Source organism: Dipodomys merriami, unplaced genomic scaffold (genome assembly GCF_024711535.1).
Source record: "Dipodomys merriami isolate MVZ:Mamm:240054 unplaced genomic scaffold, mDipMer1.0.p SCAF_42, whole genome shotgun sequence".
In the NCBI taxonomy this organism is placed as follows: domain Eukaryota; kingdom Metazoa; phylum Chordata; class Mammalia; order Rodentia; family Heteromyidae; genus Dipodomys; species Dipodomys merriami.
In genome coordinates this window covers 518,624-535,744 of record NW_027205826.1, presented here as the reverse complement: position 1 = coordinate 535,744, position 17,121 = coordinate 518,624, and the positions used below count along the sequence as shown (strand labels likewise).

Below are 17,121 nucleotides of genomic sequence, written 5' to 3'. Positions count from 1 at the left end.
GGCAGCGGGGTGGGGTCTCTGGGGATGGCTGGGAAGGTATCCATGCCCTCTCCCACGGAGGACCCTCTTTGGGGGAGAGAAGGGGTCCTGGGGGGCTAATTTATAGCCCACACCACTGGCCAGGGCCAAGGCCAGTCTGCCTCCCTGTAGCCTTCTCCCACACAGGTGGGAAGGGGCAGGGTGTCGGGGGACGGGGTCAGGGTGGCCGTCCAGGCAGAGATGAGTCACCCGCCGCGTCTCCCTGCCCATCCTCACCCCTACTTTTAGCTCCAGCGTGGCTGAGGGGGAGGCAGCTCCTCACCTAGAACACACAGGCCACAAATAAATACCACCTTTGTAAACGGAAACAAAAACCACCGCGCCGAGGGAGGCTGGGCCGCCTGTGCGGCTAAGCTGGACCGTGAGGCCTCAGTTATGGTGTGTCGGGTCCCACGGTGGCTACAGCTCTAAGCAGGAGGATCCCATAGCACCTTCCAGGCCTTTCCAGAACATGGTTCAGGTCCCCCTGAAACAAGCCCATTGTGGGGTCCGGGGGTTGGAAGGTCTGGCTCAGGCTTCTCAGAGGCCAGCATCTCACACCTCATCAGCTAGCATCCCATACCTCGAGTCTTGCTACCCCCTCCCCCACCGCCATCTCTGGGGACAGCCGCTGGGATGAGGTCTGGCACTTTGTATTTGTAAACAACAACAACAAAAAATATTAGAAGAGCCAGAGTGATGTCTGGGATCTTTCCCACCAACATCCCAGCGGGGGGTCAGTTCACCATCTCCAAAAGCTCTTTAAACAAAAGTCGGTGCCCAGTCCCAATCCTGGAATTAAACCACAAAGGCACTTTTTGGCATCCATCCTTTCTAAGTAATTGCATTAGGGATATTAGTGCTCCTTTCAGAAACAGGCACAGAATAAAAACAGCTATGATCTTGGAAAGAATGCTAGAGCGCCACAGATGAGGATATGCTGGGGGGAAATGATGGGGGAGGAATGGAGTGGAGAAAGGGAGGAAAGGGGGAGGAGGAGGAAGGAAGAAAAGAGGAAATAAAATGACAAGAGGGGTGGAGGGAAAGACGGAGGGAGAGAGGGAAGAGAGAGAAGAGAGGAGGAATGAAGTAAAAAAAAAAGGGAGAGCAGGAAATGAAATCAAGAGGCTTCTTATTTGCTGTTTTTGTTTTCTCCCCCCCCACACACATTTGTTCATTTATGTCTTTGGGAGAGAGTGTAAGGGGGGGGCACAGAAATGGAGGGACAAAGGGTGCAGCAATGGTACTCACTGGACACTATGTTGAAAATTAACTATACAACTTGTGGTTGGGGGTGGGAGGGAAGAACTGGCAAAGTGCGAGGGAAGGGATAACATTGTCCAAAAAGAAGTGTACCAGAGCCAGGCACTGTGGCTCACGTCCATAATCCCAGCCACTCAGGAGGCCAAAATCTGAGGATCAAAGTTCAAAGCCAGCCTGGGCAGGGAAGTCCGTGAGACTCTTATCTCCAATAAACCACTCAGAAAACCGGAAGTGTACTGTGGCTCCAGTGGTAGAGTGCTTGCCTTGAGCTGAAGAGCTGAGGGACAGCGCCCAGGCCCAGAGTTCAAGTCCCCTGACTGACCAAAAAAAAAAAAAAAGAAAGAAAGAAAGAAAAGAAAAAAAGAAAGAAAGAAAGAAAAGAAAAGTACCAGCCAGGGGCTGGGAAGGTGGCTCAGTGGTAGAGTGCTTGCCTAGCATGTATGAGGCCGAGTTCGATTCCTCAGCACCACATAAGCAGAAAAATCTAGAAGTGGCACTTTGGCTCAAGTGGTAGGGCGCTAGCCTTAAGCTGAAGAGCTGAGGGACAGTACTCAGGCCCAGAGTTCAGGCCCCATGACCAACAAAAACAACAACAACAACAACAACAACAACAACAACAACAGAAAAGTACCAGCCAGGCACCAGTGACTTAGACCTGCCATCCTAGCTACTCAGGAGGCTGAGATCTGAGGATCCAGGTTCATAGTCAGCCCAGGCAGAGAAGTCTCCCTGAGATTCTTATCTCCAATTGAAGCTGTGGCCCTGAGCAAAAGAGCTCAGGTACAGTACCCAGGCTCTGAGTTCAAGCCCCACAACCAACTTTACCTGACTTAGTAGTTGTAACCCTGGTGTACATAATTTTTTTTTTACATCATCTTTATAATAATAATTTTTAAAAAATTTAAAGAAGGGAGAAAGTAATGGAAGAGAGGAAATGGAGGAAGGATAGAGATGGAAAGGAGAGAGGAGGGAAGAGAGGAAGGAAAAGAAGCTAGGAGGCTCAGGAACTATTCTAGTTCCTTCTTCCCTTCCTCCCTCCCTTCTTCCCTCCTTTTGTGCTAGTACTAGGGCTTGAACTCAGTACTTCTCCCTCTTGCTTGGCTCTACCACTTAAGCCACAGCTCCACTTCTAGCTTTTTTTCTGGCTAACTGGAGATGAGTCTTTCTGCCCAGGCTGCCTTCAAACCAGGATCCTCAGATCTCAGCCTCCTGAGTAGCTAGGATTACAGGCGTGAGCCACAGTGCCCGGCCACGCCTCATTTCTGTATCCACCCCTCAGTTGTTTTTGAACAGCAAGAGTGGAGCCACGCAGTGACCACAGGCTAGCCAGAAAAGCTAAAACATTTCCTATCTGGTTCTTGGCAGAAAAAAAAAAATTGTTGACCCCTGTCCAGGTCCCTAAGTCTGCAACTGGCAGAGAGCAAAGCTAGGTGGTGTGGCGTGTCCATAGCTGCTGGGCTGCGAGGGGAAGTTGCAGGATGGGACACTGACCAAACACCAGGCCCTTTGCCCCCCCCCCCAAAGGCCAGCCCCAGAGGGAGCCACCCAGCCTGGCCGGGTTGTTCCTCCTCCGTGGGTCCCGGGATATGTTGCTGGACGTGCTGGCTGTGTCATCTGAAGGAGGTTTTAGTGCAGTGTGGCTGTCTCAGCCAGCGGCTGAGCAACAGATGATGTATCTTTTGAAACTGTGCCCGTTTGACCTTGGATGCCCCCCCCCCACCAAAGTCCAGTGCTTATTCATCTAAAACCTCTGAAGAGACGGTTTTACCTGGAATTTCCACGTGTGCCTATACACTACCTCCAAACAGACGCCGCTGGGGGAGGAGAGGCCAGCCTGGCTTCCGCAGTCTCACATGGCCTCCATTTTGGGTTTTGTTTTTGTTTTTGTTTTTGCACAAAGGAGCGGGGCCTGGAGTATGACGCAACGCTCTTCAAGAGAGGCCTAAAACTTTCCACCACGACCCAGACAGAAAGTCAGACACAGACAGACCTTAGAGTTTCTGCGACAGTGCAGGCAAACCGTCACCAGTGAGTGTATTTGTCATGGGTGGGCCTCGACCTTAACAAGTTTTCTGAAAGTCTTGCAAGCGTTTCCTGGCTTTGTCCAGAAACTGCTTGTGTAACCTGTTTTGCTCTACAATCTGCTGCTGAAGGTCACGGATCATCTGATTTTGTCTGTCCTCCTCCAGGAGGCTGGTGCCCGAGAGGGACAGGCTTCTGAACTCGGGTCCTCGGCTAGTGGGTGAGGCCCCCGTGGAGTAGGCCTTGAGCAGGGCCAGGCGGATTTTCCTGCGTTCCCTCCGCTCCTCCTCCAGCTCAGCCTTGTAGTGGATCTCCAAGCTCATGTCTGGGTGTTCAGTCTGCCCCAAGAAGGCCGTTTTCCTTCTCTGTTCCATCTCTGCTTTCTGCTTTTGCTTCAGCGCCGCCCAGCTGGATCTGCCCTCCTCTTCCTGCAGGGGGGTGTGGGCCCGATGCTCCCCCAGCTGGGGCTCCAGTCCCGAGTCCACCTGTCGTGAGTGTGAGCCCTCGTCGCTCAGAGATAATCTGGTGCCGGGAAAGGGCGAGTGGTTCTCCTTTAACTCAGGCTTGGCCATTTGCAGGTATTTAAGGTTCTGGGCCTTGCTCAGAAACCCTCTCAACGTGTACTCCGTCGACGATGCCTCGGAAGCGTCATCCGCCTCCTCGGGCATCTCTTCTCCTCGCTGCCTCTGGGAGCCACTGTGGTTGTGGCCACTGTGGTTGCATGACTCTGGGAGACCCTGCTCTTCCTCAGGGTTCAGGTCCCCCCGGGAGCTCTGGTGAAGGTGGGAACTCAGCTGTTTCTTGAGCTTTCGGTTGGTGTTGAACAATTCCTCGAAGGCATTCTCCAGCTCCCTCTGCCACCTGCCCTTTTCGCTGCCCTTGAGTGAACAGCTAGAGGACACTTCGCCCCTTTTGTAGGCCGGGCTGCCCGTCCAAGGCTGCTCTAGGTCGCTCAGCTTGTCTTCGGGGCTGTGGTCGCAGGAGCTGTGTTTCAGGCCTTGAATGGAGACAGGGGTCACCCTCCCTCGTTGCCTTCTCTCACTCCAGGCTGTCTCTATCTCAGGTTCCTCGATTTCCTCCACGGGGGTCAAGAGCGGGCAGAGCTTGGTGAAGTCCAACACTCGACTGGACCGGGAGTTCACGGAGCGGTGGCTGCTGCTGCTTTTGCTGGAAGGGGTCCGCTTCCCCTTGCTCTTCTCGGGGGCAGTTAGCCCCGGGGGTCTGGTGGGCCTCCGCCTTTCTGAGCCTGCTGTTTTCTTTCGAGACTTGGGGTGCCAGGTCTGCTGTCGGGATGGATCTTCCCTGCGACTCTTCCTCTCTCTCTGGGCACCTTTGGGCTTGTTTCTGGGTCTTGGGGCTTTGGTTGTCTCTCTGGAGACCAACTCCTCCAAGCCGGCCTGGCTCCCCACTGCCTGTTCTGCAACTCCCCCCAGCAGCCGGGCCAGGTAGAGCCGTTCCAGGTCTTTGATTTGTTGGAGCTGGGTCTCCTGCCACTCTGCCTTCATCTCCTCTGCCAGGCGCTGGAGCTGCCGATTCCGCCACTGCTGGGTCTCGGGTCTTCTAGGGAGAGGCTCGTCGCCTTTGTCTCTCACTTGCAGCAACAGGGCCTTCTGCCTGCGCAGGGTGCTCTCCTCCTCCATGCCCGACTCGATGGCGTCCTCCCTGTCTCTCTGCATTTCCGAGATCTTTTAAGGCAAGGTGGCTTCCAACAGGAGTGGAGGGGGGCAGAGCCCGGGGCCGAGGGCGCTGCAGGGACCAGACCTGTTCCACACAGACCTACAGGGGCAGGATGGCCCACGCTGCGTCTCGTAGCAGTCCAAGGAGAGTGTTTGAGGCCCTGGAGACAGTGCACAGGGCCGGGTCTTAGGGCAGGGACCCACCCGCGAGCAGGCCCTCCAGCTCTCTCTCCAACACCTCTGCCCACCGGGGCCCACTTCAACTCCTGGTTTCTGGCTGACACACCCTTGATCAAAGCCTGTGGGGGCAGATGTGTTCCACGGGGTGCAGGTCTATTTCCCAGGGGATGCGTGGCAATAGGTAGGCGCAGGGCCTGCACTCGCCGGGCGCCTCCTGCTCGGGTGGGTGTGGGTGGGTACAAGTCAAAACACCGGTGAGCAAACTCAGGGCAGGGCCAAATGGGAGGGAGGGAGGGAGAAACTGCTCACAGGCAAAAAGAGGAAAGGAAAGGTGTGTTCGTGTGTGTGCCTGTGCAGGCAGGGTTGTGTATGCGCACATTTGTGAGTGTGTGTGTGTGTGTGTGTGCGCGCGTGCGTGTGTGCGTGCGTGCGTGCACGCACACCCCCATCCTGGGGCTTGAACTCAACTCTGAGCCTGCGCCCTGTCACGGAACCTTTTTGTTCAAGGCTGGTGCTCAACCACTTGAGCCACATCTCCTTTTTGCTGGTTAGGTAGAGATAAGAGTCTTACAGATTTATCTGCCCAGCCTGGCTTCAAACCAGGATCCTCCGATCTCAGCCTCCTGAGTAGCTAGGATTACAGGTGTGAGCCACTGGTGCCTGGCTGTGCTTGAATCCAGTATAAAGCAGAAGAGAGGAGGTGTGGCCTCTCTTTTCCCCACTCTCATCCTTTCCTGAGAGATGATCAGGGGGCTCCCGCAGGCCTCCGGTTTGGAAGTGCAGGCAGGCAGAGCTCCCTCAACAGGGCTCACAGCCTGCAGCCAGGATGCCGGAGGCAAGCAGGTTTCTGAGCTGAAGCAGCTGCCTCCAGGACCTTCAGGTCACATTCGGAGCCCCTTCCTTCCCCCCCACCCCCACCCAGGGAACCAGGCTAACCAATCTGAGCAAAAACAGCAGCAGCTATCAGAAAACAGCAGCATATCTACGTCACAGCCAACGGGACCTGTGCGCGCTCACCTCAGGGCGCTCCGCATCTGCCACACCTGCTGCTCCTTTGCTTGGACCTCTATAGGTAGCCCAGAACTCCAGATCCTCCTTCCTCAGTCCGCCCCCAAGTGCTAACATCATGGGTATACACCACTAGATCCTGTTTTGTATAATACCCCAGGAGGCCAGATGCTATTATCACCCCTTGGTTCACAGATGGGGAAACTAAGGCAGGTAGAGGTGAGGATGCTTGAGCCCAAACTCACACAGCTGGCTAAAGACACATAAGCCACTGGCTCTAAGGTACAGCTTTACTGTGGCTAATGTTCCATTCCACCAGTCTCCAGCTGCCACGATGCAGGAGGTGAGAGAGAGAAGGCAGAAGCACTCGGCGCAGGGACGGTGGCTTAGGAGGAAGGTTACCCACAATGCAACAGGAGGAAGAATGGTCTTTTGTTTCTTGTTCTTCCAGTTTTGTTTTGTTTTAAATAACAAATAGTGCTAAGACAGAACACACAGGAATCCAGAACTTTCCTCATCTCTCAACAATTAGTTCATACTGACTCCTGGACCTTAACGTAAGGTAGAAACGTGTAGAAGGAAGATGGACGTATACTCAAGACTTTGGCTTAGGCAAAGATTTCTGAGATACAATGCACCAAAACAAACAACAACAACAACAAACCAGCTTCTGGAGGCAATAAAAGAAGATGTTAAACCAGATGTCATCCGCGTGAAGACCTGCCTGTGTTTGGAAGTCACCGTTAGTAAGCACCTTAAAAATTATCTCCCAGGAGAAAATATTTGAAGACCACACCTCCAATAAAAGACTAGTCTGGAAAACTGAAACAACTCTTACACCCCAATAAGAAAACAAGCAATCTAATATAAAGATGGGCAGAAGCTTTAAATAGACCTCTCAACAAAGAAGACAGATGCACGGCTAACATAGCACATAAAAACATGACCAGCTCCAGCACTCACCAAGGAAACGCAAGAAAAAAACTGCCGTGCGGGCAGGAGATACCACTTTGTACCGGTAAGATAACGACAATGCACACCAGATGGAAAGCCAGGCAAGGCGGTGCATATATGCCTGTAGTTTCAGCTACTTCAGAGGCAGGGACAAGGAGGATCCAGAGTTCAAGGCCAGTCTGCGGAAAGTTAGTGAGAGCCTATCTCAAAAACAACAAGGGCTGGAGACAAAGTTCCAGTCAGTGGAGAACCCAAGCGTGAGGCCAGTGAGTTCAATTCCCACTAGAGTGTGGGTGGGGAAATAAGTAAACAACATTAAAAACAGGTGGAAAAATTAGAACCCCTGCACCCTGTTGGTGGGAATGGAAAATGGTCCAGCCACTACAGTTTGGTAGTTTCTTTATCAGGTAAACACAGCCTCACTAGACCTAAGTCCGCTCGAATGCCAGAAGAAACGGCAGCTCATATCCATGCAAAGAAACAAGCTCAGAGGAGACAACGAAGGCTCTTAGAAGAGCCAGGTTTGAATTGGGGTCTTGCAGGCCCCAAACAGAGCTTTTGCCCACCCCTGGGAGTGGCAACCGGGTGCCCAAGCCCCAACTGAATGTGCTTTGTCTGTCCTGGAATGGGCCTGGAGAGGGGATGGGGCTCAGCCCATCCCTGTCTACCCCAGAGCCTGCCAAGCCTCTGCAGCTCTGAAGGAACCCCCTCCCCGCGCCCCCCCCGCTCGCTCCGAGACCCCAGTCCTTCCAAATCTTTGGCATAAAGTTTGCAACATCGATATCCCCACAGCAACTGTCATATTCATCTGAGAATACTGCCACCTCCAGCCGGGCTAAATGCCGGCCCCTTGTTCGGCACTTCCTCCACCTGGGCAGCCTCCCTGCCCCTCTCCTGACAGAAGTGGAGGGATGGCAGGGCCTGTTACACCTGGGGAGCTACTCAGCTTTCTGGGATGCATAGCCTAGTCTAAGAAGGAGCCTCCACACTGGTGGACGCAGCTCCGGTCTCTCCCCTAATCCCCGCCCCCAGGTCCCCACCATGGAGCCCCCTGGGCCTTGGCCCCAGGACCAAGGCCTTACCAGGTGCTCAGGACACAAGGTACCGAGTCTGTAGCTGGCCGGTGGTCACTTCTGATGGAGGCCCAGTCTACTAAGACGTGAAATGTCACCAGCCCAGGCCCAGGTCATAGCTGTGGGGACTGTCAGGTGGTAGGTAGTTCACACGGCCAGGACAGTCAGTCACAAACACGCACACATGCATGCACACGCACACACACACACACACACACACACACACACGCACGGTTGATCAGCATCAGCCAGAACTCCCCACGCTGTGACTTCTGGTCACAACACAGACAGATTCCCCAATACCACAGGGCCACAGGGTTCCACCTGTCCCTTGGGGCGGACCATGTATCCAGCCTTGAACCTCACACATGTGGACATTCAAACCTCAGCACACACCATATGCTAACACAGGTCAAACAGCACAGGCTGGCTCTGGGGACACTGCTGACCCAGCCACCCGACTGCATCCTTGGTCACTGACCCCCATCCCCAAAGCTGACTTCACTCCTCCGCTCCTGCTCCAGCCTCTGATGGCCACCCGCACGGCCTTGGGGCTGTGGGATGTTTTATCGCTCTGTAAGCCAGCCAGGTGATGAAGGTGCAGGAGGCAGGGCTGGCTGCGTGGAGCGGGCTCTGAAAACCCCACAGCCTCGCTACCCCAGAACAGCGTCGTGACGTCTGACCCACCATCCCACCACCTCCACATCTGGAGGTGAGCTCCAGTCCTAGCTCCACTTGCTGAGGAGAAAAGGTTGAGACTTGGAGAGGAGAGGCGACAGAGCCCCGGAGCAGTGCAGCCGCAGCTCAGATCCAAATAACCCCAAGCCAGGCTCTCAGAGGCCTTGGGGCGAGCAGAGCTGGAAGCCACTGTATGGTGTGTGGCATGAGTGGACTCTGGCTTCACCTGACCTCTGGCCTCCCTGGGCCTCTGACGGCCGCTCATGGATGCCAGGCTGTCCTTCCAGCCCCAAACCTCCACTGTACCCCTGGGGTTCTCCATCTATATCCCCAGCCCTATCCAGGCCTCAAAAGTAACAGCAGCAAACAGCAAGCTCCTCCCCTTCTTCAAAAACTGCAGATGCAGAGCCAGGTGCCAGTGGCTCACACCTGTAACCCTAGCTACTCAGGAGGCTGAGATCTGAGGATTGCAGTTCGAAGGCAGCCCAGGCAGGATAGTCCAAGAGACTCTCTTCTCCAATAAGCCATTCAATACAAGTCAGAAGTGGTGCAGTGGTCCTGTGACTCAAGTGTATAGCGCTAGCCTGGAGCACATGAAGCTCAGGGACAGCATCTAGGCCCTGAGTTCAAGCCCCTGGACTGGCACATGTGTACGTGCGTGCCACACACACACACATGCATGCACACATGCATGCATGCTACAGATAGGACCTGGGAAGCCTGGTTCACTTGGCTTCTTTGAATAGAAACATCTACCAGCCAGAAAACACTTGTGTAAAGTTAAAACTCACCTTCTCCTGTCAAGTCTTCAGAGTATACACAATCCCTACCACTTTTCCTTTCCAAAAAAAACCAAGACCTCTCAATTGTCCTTGGGATGATAACGAGGAAGTCCCTTGGGGCATTTCAGGTCCCCAGGACAGAATTCCCCCACACTCTGTCACAGGGGCTTTGGACCCGCTCCTTGGAGCATCCCAGGCCCTCCTTCCAAGTCATAATTGTCTGTCTGTCTGTCTGACAGCAGCCTGTTTTTCTTAATGGCACCCAAAAGCATGATTTGGAGATGGCTGGGTTGGACTGATGAGCAAAGGGGCTGAGACACCAGGGAGTCCCCTCTGAGTCAAGGACCTGCGCTTCACATCTAACCTGTGGACACTCACAGGCCACAGGTGACCCACTGGCCACAGGAGGCAGAGATCAGCTGCAAGGAGTGGGTGCCAGAGACTTGTTCCCCCCAAAAAAAAACAGGATCTCACTTTGTAGCCCAACCTCACCTCAAACTCAAGATACTTGCACCTCAGGCCCAAGTAGCTGGGATTGCAGGCAGGTACCACCATGCCCAGCTCAAAAAAGAATTAAAAAAAACACAATTTACATAACAGAACAAATGTAACAGAATATACCCCCAACTGGCCAAGCTCTGCCCTAGCCAGAGCTCACCTGAAAGTTCCAGGACCCAAAGGGAACAAGGTACAGCCTCTGGTAAGGAAGCCTAGGACTCCCCTTCAGCGTCCAGCCCCCACCTGACCTCACTCTGCAGAACCTAACAAGATACCCTGGATCGGCTCTGAGAATAACACCTGGCTCACAAGGCTCAGGGCCAATGTCCAGGGCACCATGGATGTGAACAATCAACAGGGACTCCCCACACTGGGAGCGTAAGGCAGGTGTGGGGCAGGGCTACCTTTAACAAGGTGAGAACGGCCTGCACCCCAGAAATGGTCAGTGTGACATCACAGGCTCATCACGTCAAAAACCACAGGAAAACTGTCAGCAAACAAGAAAGGAGCGAGGCCTCAGAAGGACGAGGAGGAGCTCGTGGTGGAGAGGTGGATGTGCCGAGGGGGGGGGAGAGGGGGAGCCCCGGACTCAAGAGTTGAGGAAGTGGGTGACTGGCAAAGGTCACTGGATGCACAGCCCTGAGCAGCTGGCACAGCTGGAGAAGGGAAGGACAGAGGCATCTGCCCAAGGCTGAGAAAAGCCGAGCAGCACAGAACGGTGGGGAGAGGACACCGCGTGTGGTCCAGGCCAGCCCCTCTCTCTGCTGCCTTAGTGTGCTCATCTGTGAAACAGGGTGGCAATGGCTATACCCGTCACATCTGAGGACCACCCAGCACTTGGTCTGAGTTTGGGGACAGGCCGGTACTTACTGTGCGTGTCTCCAGATGACTGAGCTAGACCACTGAGAAGGACACATTACAGGAAGGCAGAGGCTGGCCAGGTGGAAGGAAGCACTGTCTACAAGGTTGTCTTGAAATCATTGGGTAGGTAGTGAGACACCCATCACTGGAAGCATCCAAGCCAAGCCCGGATAAAATAAACATCAGAAATATGTTTGTTTTTAACTCCTCTCTTTGACGTCCAGCCTCTACAACTTATGCTATGTGTTATCGGGGCCAAGGGGGAGGCTGCTGCCCAGGGTCTGACTTCTGCCACTTCTTCTCTAAGCTGAGTAGTGGTGTTTTTTCGAGAGCCCTGGGCTGGGTTTTGAACCGGTGGAGTCAGAATCCCCTGAAAGGGGGGCCGAGCCTCACAGTATTAGGGGCAGAAACCGGTGAAGCTACATTTCACCTTCCTGATGCCCCGGCTGGGGCATCTCTAGAGGGGTGGGGTGGCAGGTTCTTGTGACTTCCTCTACCATCTTACAAGCACAGGCCCTGGGCAGACTGCTCCCTGAACTTACACCCACCACTTATGGCAGGGCTGATACAACTGGCACCTTGCTAAAGGTATCAAGCTTGTCCCCAGGTCAGAGGCCTCCAAACATCCACACGCCCTCCCCACTCCATTCCCCCGCCACGGGTCCCCTCCCCACCTGTCCTCCAGATGGCTCTGCCTACAGGAAGCCCTTTTGGGCAGGGGCCTTTGGGTCAGCCTATGGACGTCTGGCCTGGGGCCTCACCGACCAGCCAGGCACAGAAAGAACCCAGCCCCACCACAGGTAAGAGACCTCGCTTTCAAGAGGCCCACAGGGGCCTTGGGGGCCACTGACCCTGGATGGCTGCTGGGATCCAGGCTGCTGGAATGGCTTTCCACCTCCACAGCAGCAGCCCCACTCCGGCCCTGGCTAGTTAACTATGGCAGGCTGTTGCCATGGGAACAGCAGAGCTGTTGTGCTGTGACATCACTTCTAGGGTGAGGTCAAGAACAGCAGCCAGCCAGCCAGAGGACTAACCCAGGGTGGGCCAGAGGACCAATCACAGAGGCCTGCTATGAGAGAGGGTGGTGTCACTACAAACAGTGCAAGGGGGGGGGGGAGGGGGGATGTCCTCCCTCTCCCCGACCCCCACTCCCCACTCCCAAGCCTGGAAGCTGGATGACTTCCTGCCCCCCCCACCCCTGTGTGGTTCTCCCAGCTGTCAGAACACCAAGTGCTTGTGCTACAAGGTCAGAGCTCCTCCTAAATGCTTTCCCCTCCCCTTCTCCTGGAGGGAAAGCATCAGGCCTAACTCAAGCATATATGTATGTGTGTGTGTGTGTGCGCGCACACGCATATATATATGTGTGTGTGTGCATATATATGTGTGTGTATTTATATATGTATGCAAATAGATATATGCTTCTGCTTTCTAATAGCTCAGGAGTCTGCTTGCCCACCCAGAATGAGAAGGTGGACACATTCGACCTTGCTTCTTGGGTTGGGACAACCTCCACAAATCTGATCACTGAGAAATCAAGTTTGGGGAATAAAGCAACCAACTGGGATTGGCCAAGGCGTGGGAATCTTGGAGGGTTCAAGTCTCAGCAGAACATATCCTACAGCTAGGCTTTGTCTGCGCCTTGCCCTGGGAGCGGCCACAGGCCCTGACCCTGGCCAGCGTGCGCGCACGCAAGCAAACACACACACACACACACACACACACACACACACACACACACACACACACACACACACACACACACAGTTTGTTGATCCTTCTTTCAGTCTTTCATGATGGCTACTTTTCTGGGCCCACTTGCCTGAGCTAAGGGATGCCCAGATAGCTGCTAGTCTGCTTTCAAGGGTATCTGGGAGGTATTTCTGAAAGGGATTAGCACTGAATTAAGTAGACCTCCTCCACGATACAGACAGCTGCCATCCCACTGTTGGAAGCCTAGAAGAAAAGGTCTCTCTGTGTGAGCTGGGAGAGGTATCCTCAGTCCTCTGGGGCCGGAGCGCCTGGTTCCCAGGCCTTTGGATACCAGGACTCACACCAGCCACTCCCTTGTTCTCTAGCCTTTGGACACTGACTGAATTACGCTATCAGCGTGCCTGGCTCTCCAGCTTGCAGACAACAGATTGTAGGACTTCTCAGCCTCCCTAACTGTGTGAGCCAGTTCCCATAATAAATCTCCCCCCTCTCTTCCTCCTTCTCCCTTCCGTATTTCTGGAGAACACTGATGAATGGGGAGGTGGTGGCCTAAAGCCACAGCACAGAGTCCTCGATGGCCCCCCATCAGAATGACTGGCACCCCTTCCAGCACCACCCTTTCCAGATGTGTTCCAGATAGTTCCACCAAGCTCTGCCCTCTGGACACCGGCCACATAATTCCTGGATTGTCAGTCCCGCTCTGTGTCAACCCCCAGGGCCCTCTGTGTACCCTCTTTGTGGGAGCTGCCGATGCCCAGGGTGGCCAGGTCTCAAGGGCTGGGTCCTTGGCGCTGTGCTGAGACCCACACTCCAGCATATGCCAACTTGAAAAATAATTATGGGCTGGGAAGGTAGCTGGGTGGTAGAGCGCTCGCCTTACATGCATGAAGTCCTGGGTTTGATTCCTCAACACCACATACACAGAAAAGGCCAGAAGTGGTGCTGTGGCTCAAGTGTAGAGTGCTAGCCTTGAGCAAAAGAAGCTCAGGGACAGTGCCCAGACCCTGAGTTCAAGCCCCAGGACTGGCAATAATAATAATAATAATAATATAATTATTAATTGCATGCCGGGCACTAGTGGCTCACTCAATTATGTCATCCTACCTACTCAGGAGGCTGAGATTGAGGATCCTGGTTTGAAGCCAGCCCAGGCAGAAAAGTCTTTGAAACTCATCTCCAACTAACCAGCCACAAGCCAGAAGTATATAATTCAAGTTCACTACAAGAAGTCTGTATCTTAACATTACTTTTCAGTTTTAAACTCTATGCCAGGTCATTCAGTGGCACAAGGCTTGCCTGCCATGCGTAGACCTGGGTTCATATCCCAGCACCACACATTTACACACACTCTCTTTCTCTTTCTCTTATACACACACACACACACACACACACACACACACACACACACACACACACACACACACACACACACACACACACACACACACACACACACACACACTTGACGCATCTGTCACCGGCATGCGGACAGTCATCTACCTGACCATGCCCTTGCTATGTACGCACAGACAGGACATCCAAGATTTCCCTAAGACAAGTGGGCTGGGGCTGAATCTCCTCGTAACCAAAGGCTTATGGGTGACAAATCCCAGTGGCAGGGCTGCCTGATCCGAATGAACGCTTATTTTTAGTGTCCTTGACAGCTTTGGCTGAAATGCCCCTCTGCGATTCCACACGGCTCCCGTTAACGCAGTCTCCATCTCATCAAGCGTCTGAGAGGAGAGCCAACCTCCCTGCCACGGACCCGGTGTGCTGGCGTCGGAGGCTGTAGAGCTGGGTCCTGTGCCAGAGACTCAAGCCAGGACTGTCTCCATGGGGTCCTGGCACTGCCACGCCACTGGTGACCTTGGGCAGGTCACGGGTTCCTCCCACCCGAGAGAGCCGACTGCACCTGCCTCACCGCCCTGGGACAGTCCTTGAAGGAACCATCGAGCTCCTTCGGCAGCGACTGATTTGCATGGACTTGCCTGGTGTCCTAGCCCCACCTTCCAGAATTGGTACAGAGAAAGCAAAGGCGACCCTAGACTGGCCCACTGGGCCAACTCCTTGGCCACAGCTGAGGGCAGCGACCATGCCAACCCCAGCGTTCCAAAGGCACCGGGCCATACAAGGCTGGACTTTTGCTCTTAAGATATCTGAGGGTTGAAGGTCAATTGCCAGGAAGCCAGAGAGGAACCCCAGAGCTGAGTGCTGGTGGTCTGTAATCCTAGCTACAAGGGAGGCTGAGATCTGAGGATTAAGCCTAAGAGATGCTTATCTCCAATTAACTACCAATAAACCAGAAGTAGAGGTGTAGCTCAAGTGGTAGAATGCTACCCTTGAGCAAAGAGGGTCAGGGAGGGCGCCAGGCCCAGAGCTCGAGCCACGGGACAAGAAAGAGAGGAGAGGACAGGAGAGAGAAGAGAGAGGAGGGGAGGGGAGGGGAGGAGAGAACAGGGGAGGGGAGGGGGGAAGGAAGGGGAGGGGAGGGGAGAGGAGAGGAGAGGAGAGAGGAAAGAATCCTGGAGATACTGGCTGGACAAGAACCAGGGACAAGGAGAGGCATTGGGGGCAAGTCCACTAAGCCTCTGCCTCCCTTCTGTCTCCAAAGCCTCTGCCACAGCTCAGCAAACCTGAACACAGCAGTCCACCAGGGACCTGAAGCCCAAGAAGCTCTCTTTGATCCTTTCTCCCAATTGTGCATCACGGTCACTGAAGCACTCGGCCCTGTGTCTGGTGGCTGGGGCCTGGCTGCGGTTGCCGGGGACACCCAGCAGTCCTGGGCCCCACAGTCCTGTGATCTTCCTAGGATTGGAAGAGCTGGTGGAGAGCAGGCCTGCCATTCAGCAGGGTGCGGGGAGGCTCAGAACTCACCAGGTTTGTGCAAATGCCCCAGACGGAGAAGAATATCACTACCTCAGGACTCCATGGCACATCCTGGCTTTCTCCCAAATGCTCTTGTTCTCTCCCCCTTCCACATCTCAGAACTCAGGTATGGACTGGCCTGGGCAGGGCCAGGCAGCTCAGCACAGAGCATTCTGGGAAGAGTGTGGTACACAGAAAAAATGGAGGAGCAGGCCATCGTCAGAGAGGCTTCTCTTCAGACCTGGGGCCAGCATGGGGATGATAAGCCCCCACTGCCCTCCTGCTGCTACCTGGGCTGAGCTGCTCTCAAGACCCAGCGTCCTGTTCCCAGGGCCCTAGATCGGGCTGAAGGAAAGAGGGTGAAAGACTGAGGCTTGGAACAGGGAAACCACAGAGCCACGGAGGATGGAATCAAGTGGATTCCAGGAAAGACAGACCTGGTGCACTTCTGGCTACCAGGCTTTTGCAAAAGGGAGGGGCCCTTTCCCACCCCAGCTGTAGGCCAGCCTGCCTGCCTCCCAGCCTCCCAGCCTCCCTGCCTCCCAGCCTCCCTGCCTCCCAGCCTCCCTGCCTGCCTGCCTCCCAGCCTCCCTGCCTCCCTCCCTGTCTCCCTGCCTTCCAGCCTCCCTTCCTTTTGTTGGTCACAGGGCTTGAACTTAGAGCCTAGGCACTATCCCTGAGCTCTTGAGGCTTAAGGCTAGCACTCTACCACTTGGAGCCACAGCACCACTTCCAGTTTTCTGGCGGTTCACTGGAGATAAGAGTCTCACAGACTTTTCATCTGGGCTGGCTTTGAACCACAATCCTCAGATCTCAGGCTCCTGAGTAGCTAGGATGGCAAGTGTGAGCCACCAGCGCCTGGCTTAAGACCACAGATTTCTGAGACCACTGAGGGTCTCAACTCCCAGCGGTGGTAGGTGGGGGTGACACATATGGCAGGGCTTTCAAAACTTACTGTACTACTGTAGGTCTTGTCCCTAAGACGAGGAGAAAGAGGAGGAGGAGGAGGAGGAGGAGGAGGATGAAGAAGAGGAGGAGGAGGAGGAGGAGGAGGAGGAAGAGGAGGAAGAAGAGGAGGAGGAGGAGGAGGAGATAACTCAGAAAGACACAGGATTCAGAACCAGCCCCCCAGACTACAGGGAGAGAGGGCCAACCAGTCTCAACCCGAGGCAGAGGCTCCCTCTGAAGCCCTTGGGATGGGACTTCTCAGGCTCCCCTTTCGTGGGACATGCCACAACAGAAAGCCAGCCTTTGGCCCTGGAGGCCATCCTCCCCTCCTGAGTTCCCTCGTGGGCTCAAACCTAGAGCCAGTGGCAGATGCAGTCAGCTTGGAGACTGGGCCCTGCAGAGACCCTTTCCTAAGCCCTCCTGGTTGCTTCCGGAAAGGAGCAAGTGTAACCAGGCGAGACCTACGCCAGCCATGGACAAACCAGGCCCACGTCAATGCTACCAGGCCCACGTGACGCAGGCCAGGGTCACAAAGGATGCTCGGCAAAGGGCTACAATGAGATGACATTGGCTGTGAGGCTCCAT

At 54.5% G+C, this 17,121-nt stretch overlaps 1 protein-coding gene across 4 annotated transcripts in view; it reads right to left on the bottom strand.

Moving 5' to 3' along the window:
* The window catches only part of Timp2 (TIMP metallopeptidase inhibitor 2), a 45,619-nt gene that overhangs the window by 19,458 nt on the left and 9,040 nt on the right, over window positions 1–17,121 (bottom strand). Inside the window, exons 1-3 of one of the 4 annotated variants that reach the window (XM_069992857.1) lie at window positions 11,865–11,953; window positions 11,023–11,158; window positions 3,169–5,140 (exon numbers count right to left, since the gene is read on the bottom strand). The exons of 1 other annotated variant lie outside the window; for it this stretch is intronic. In XM_069992857.1, coding sequence (XP_069848958.1) covers window positions 3,342–4,979 — 1,638 coding nt within the window. In that variant the 5' untranslated portion in view covers window positions 4,980–5,140; window positions 11,023–11,158; window positions 11,865–11,953 and the 3' untranslated portion in view covers window positions 3,169–3,341. Of the gene's footprint in view, window positions 1–3,168; window positions 5,141–11,022; window positions 11,159–11,687; window positions 11,834–11,864; window positions 11,954–17,121 lie in introns of those variants that run through there. 2 more of the 4 variants (XM_069992858.1, XM_069992862.1) reach the window with 2 other exon arrangements.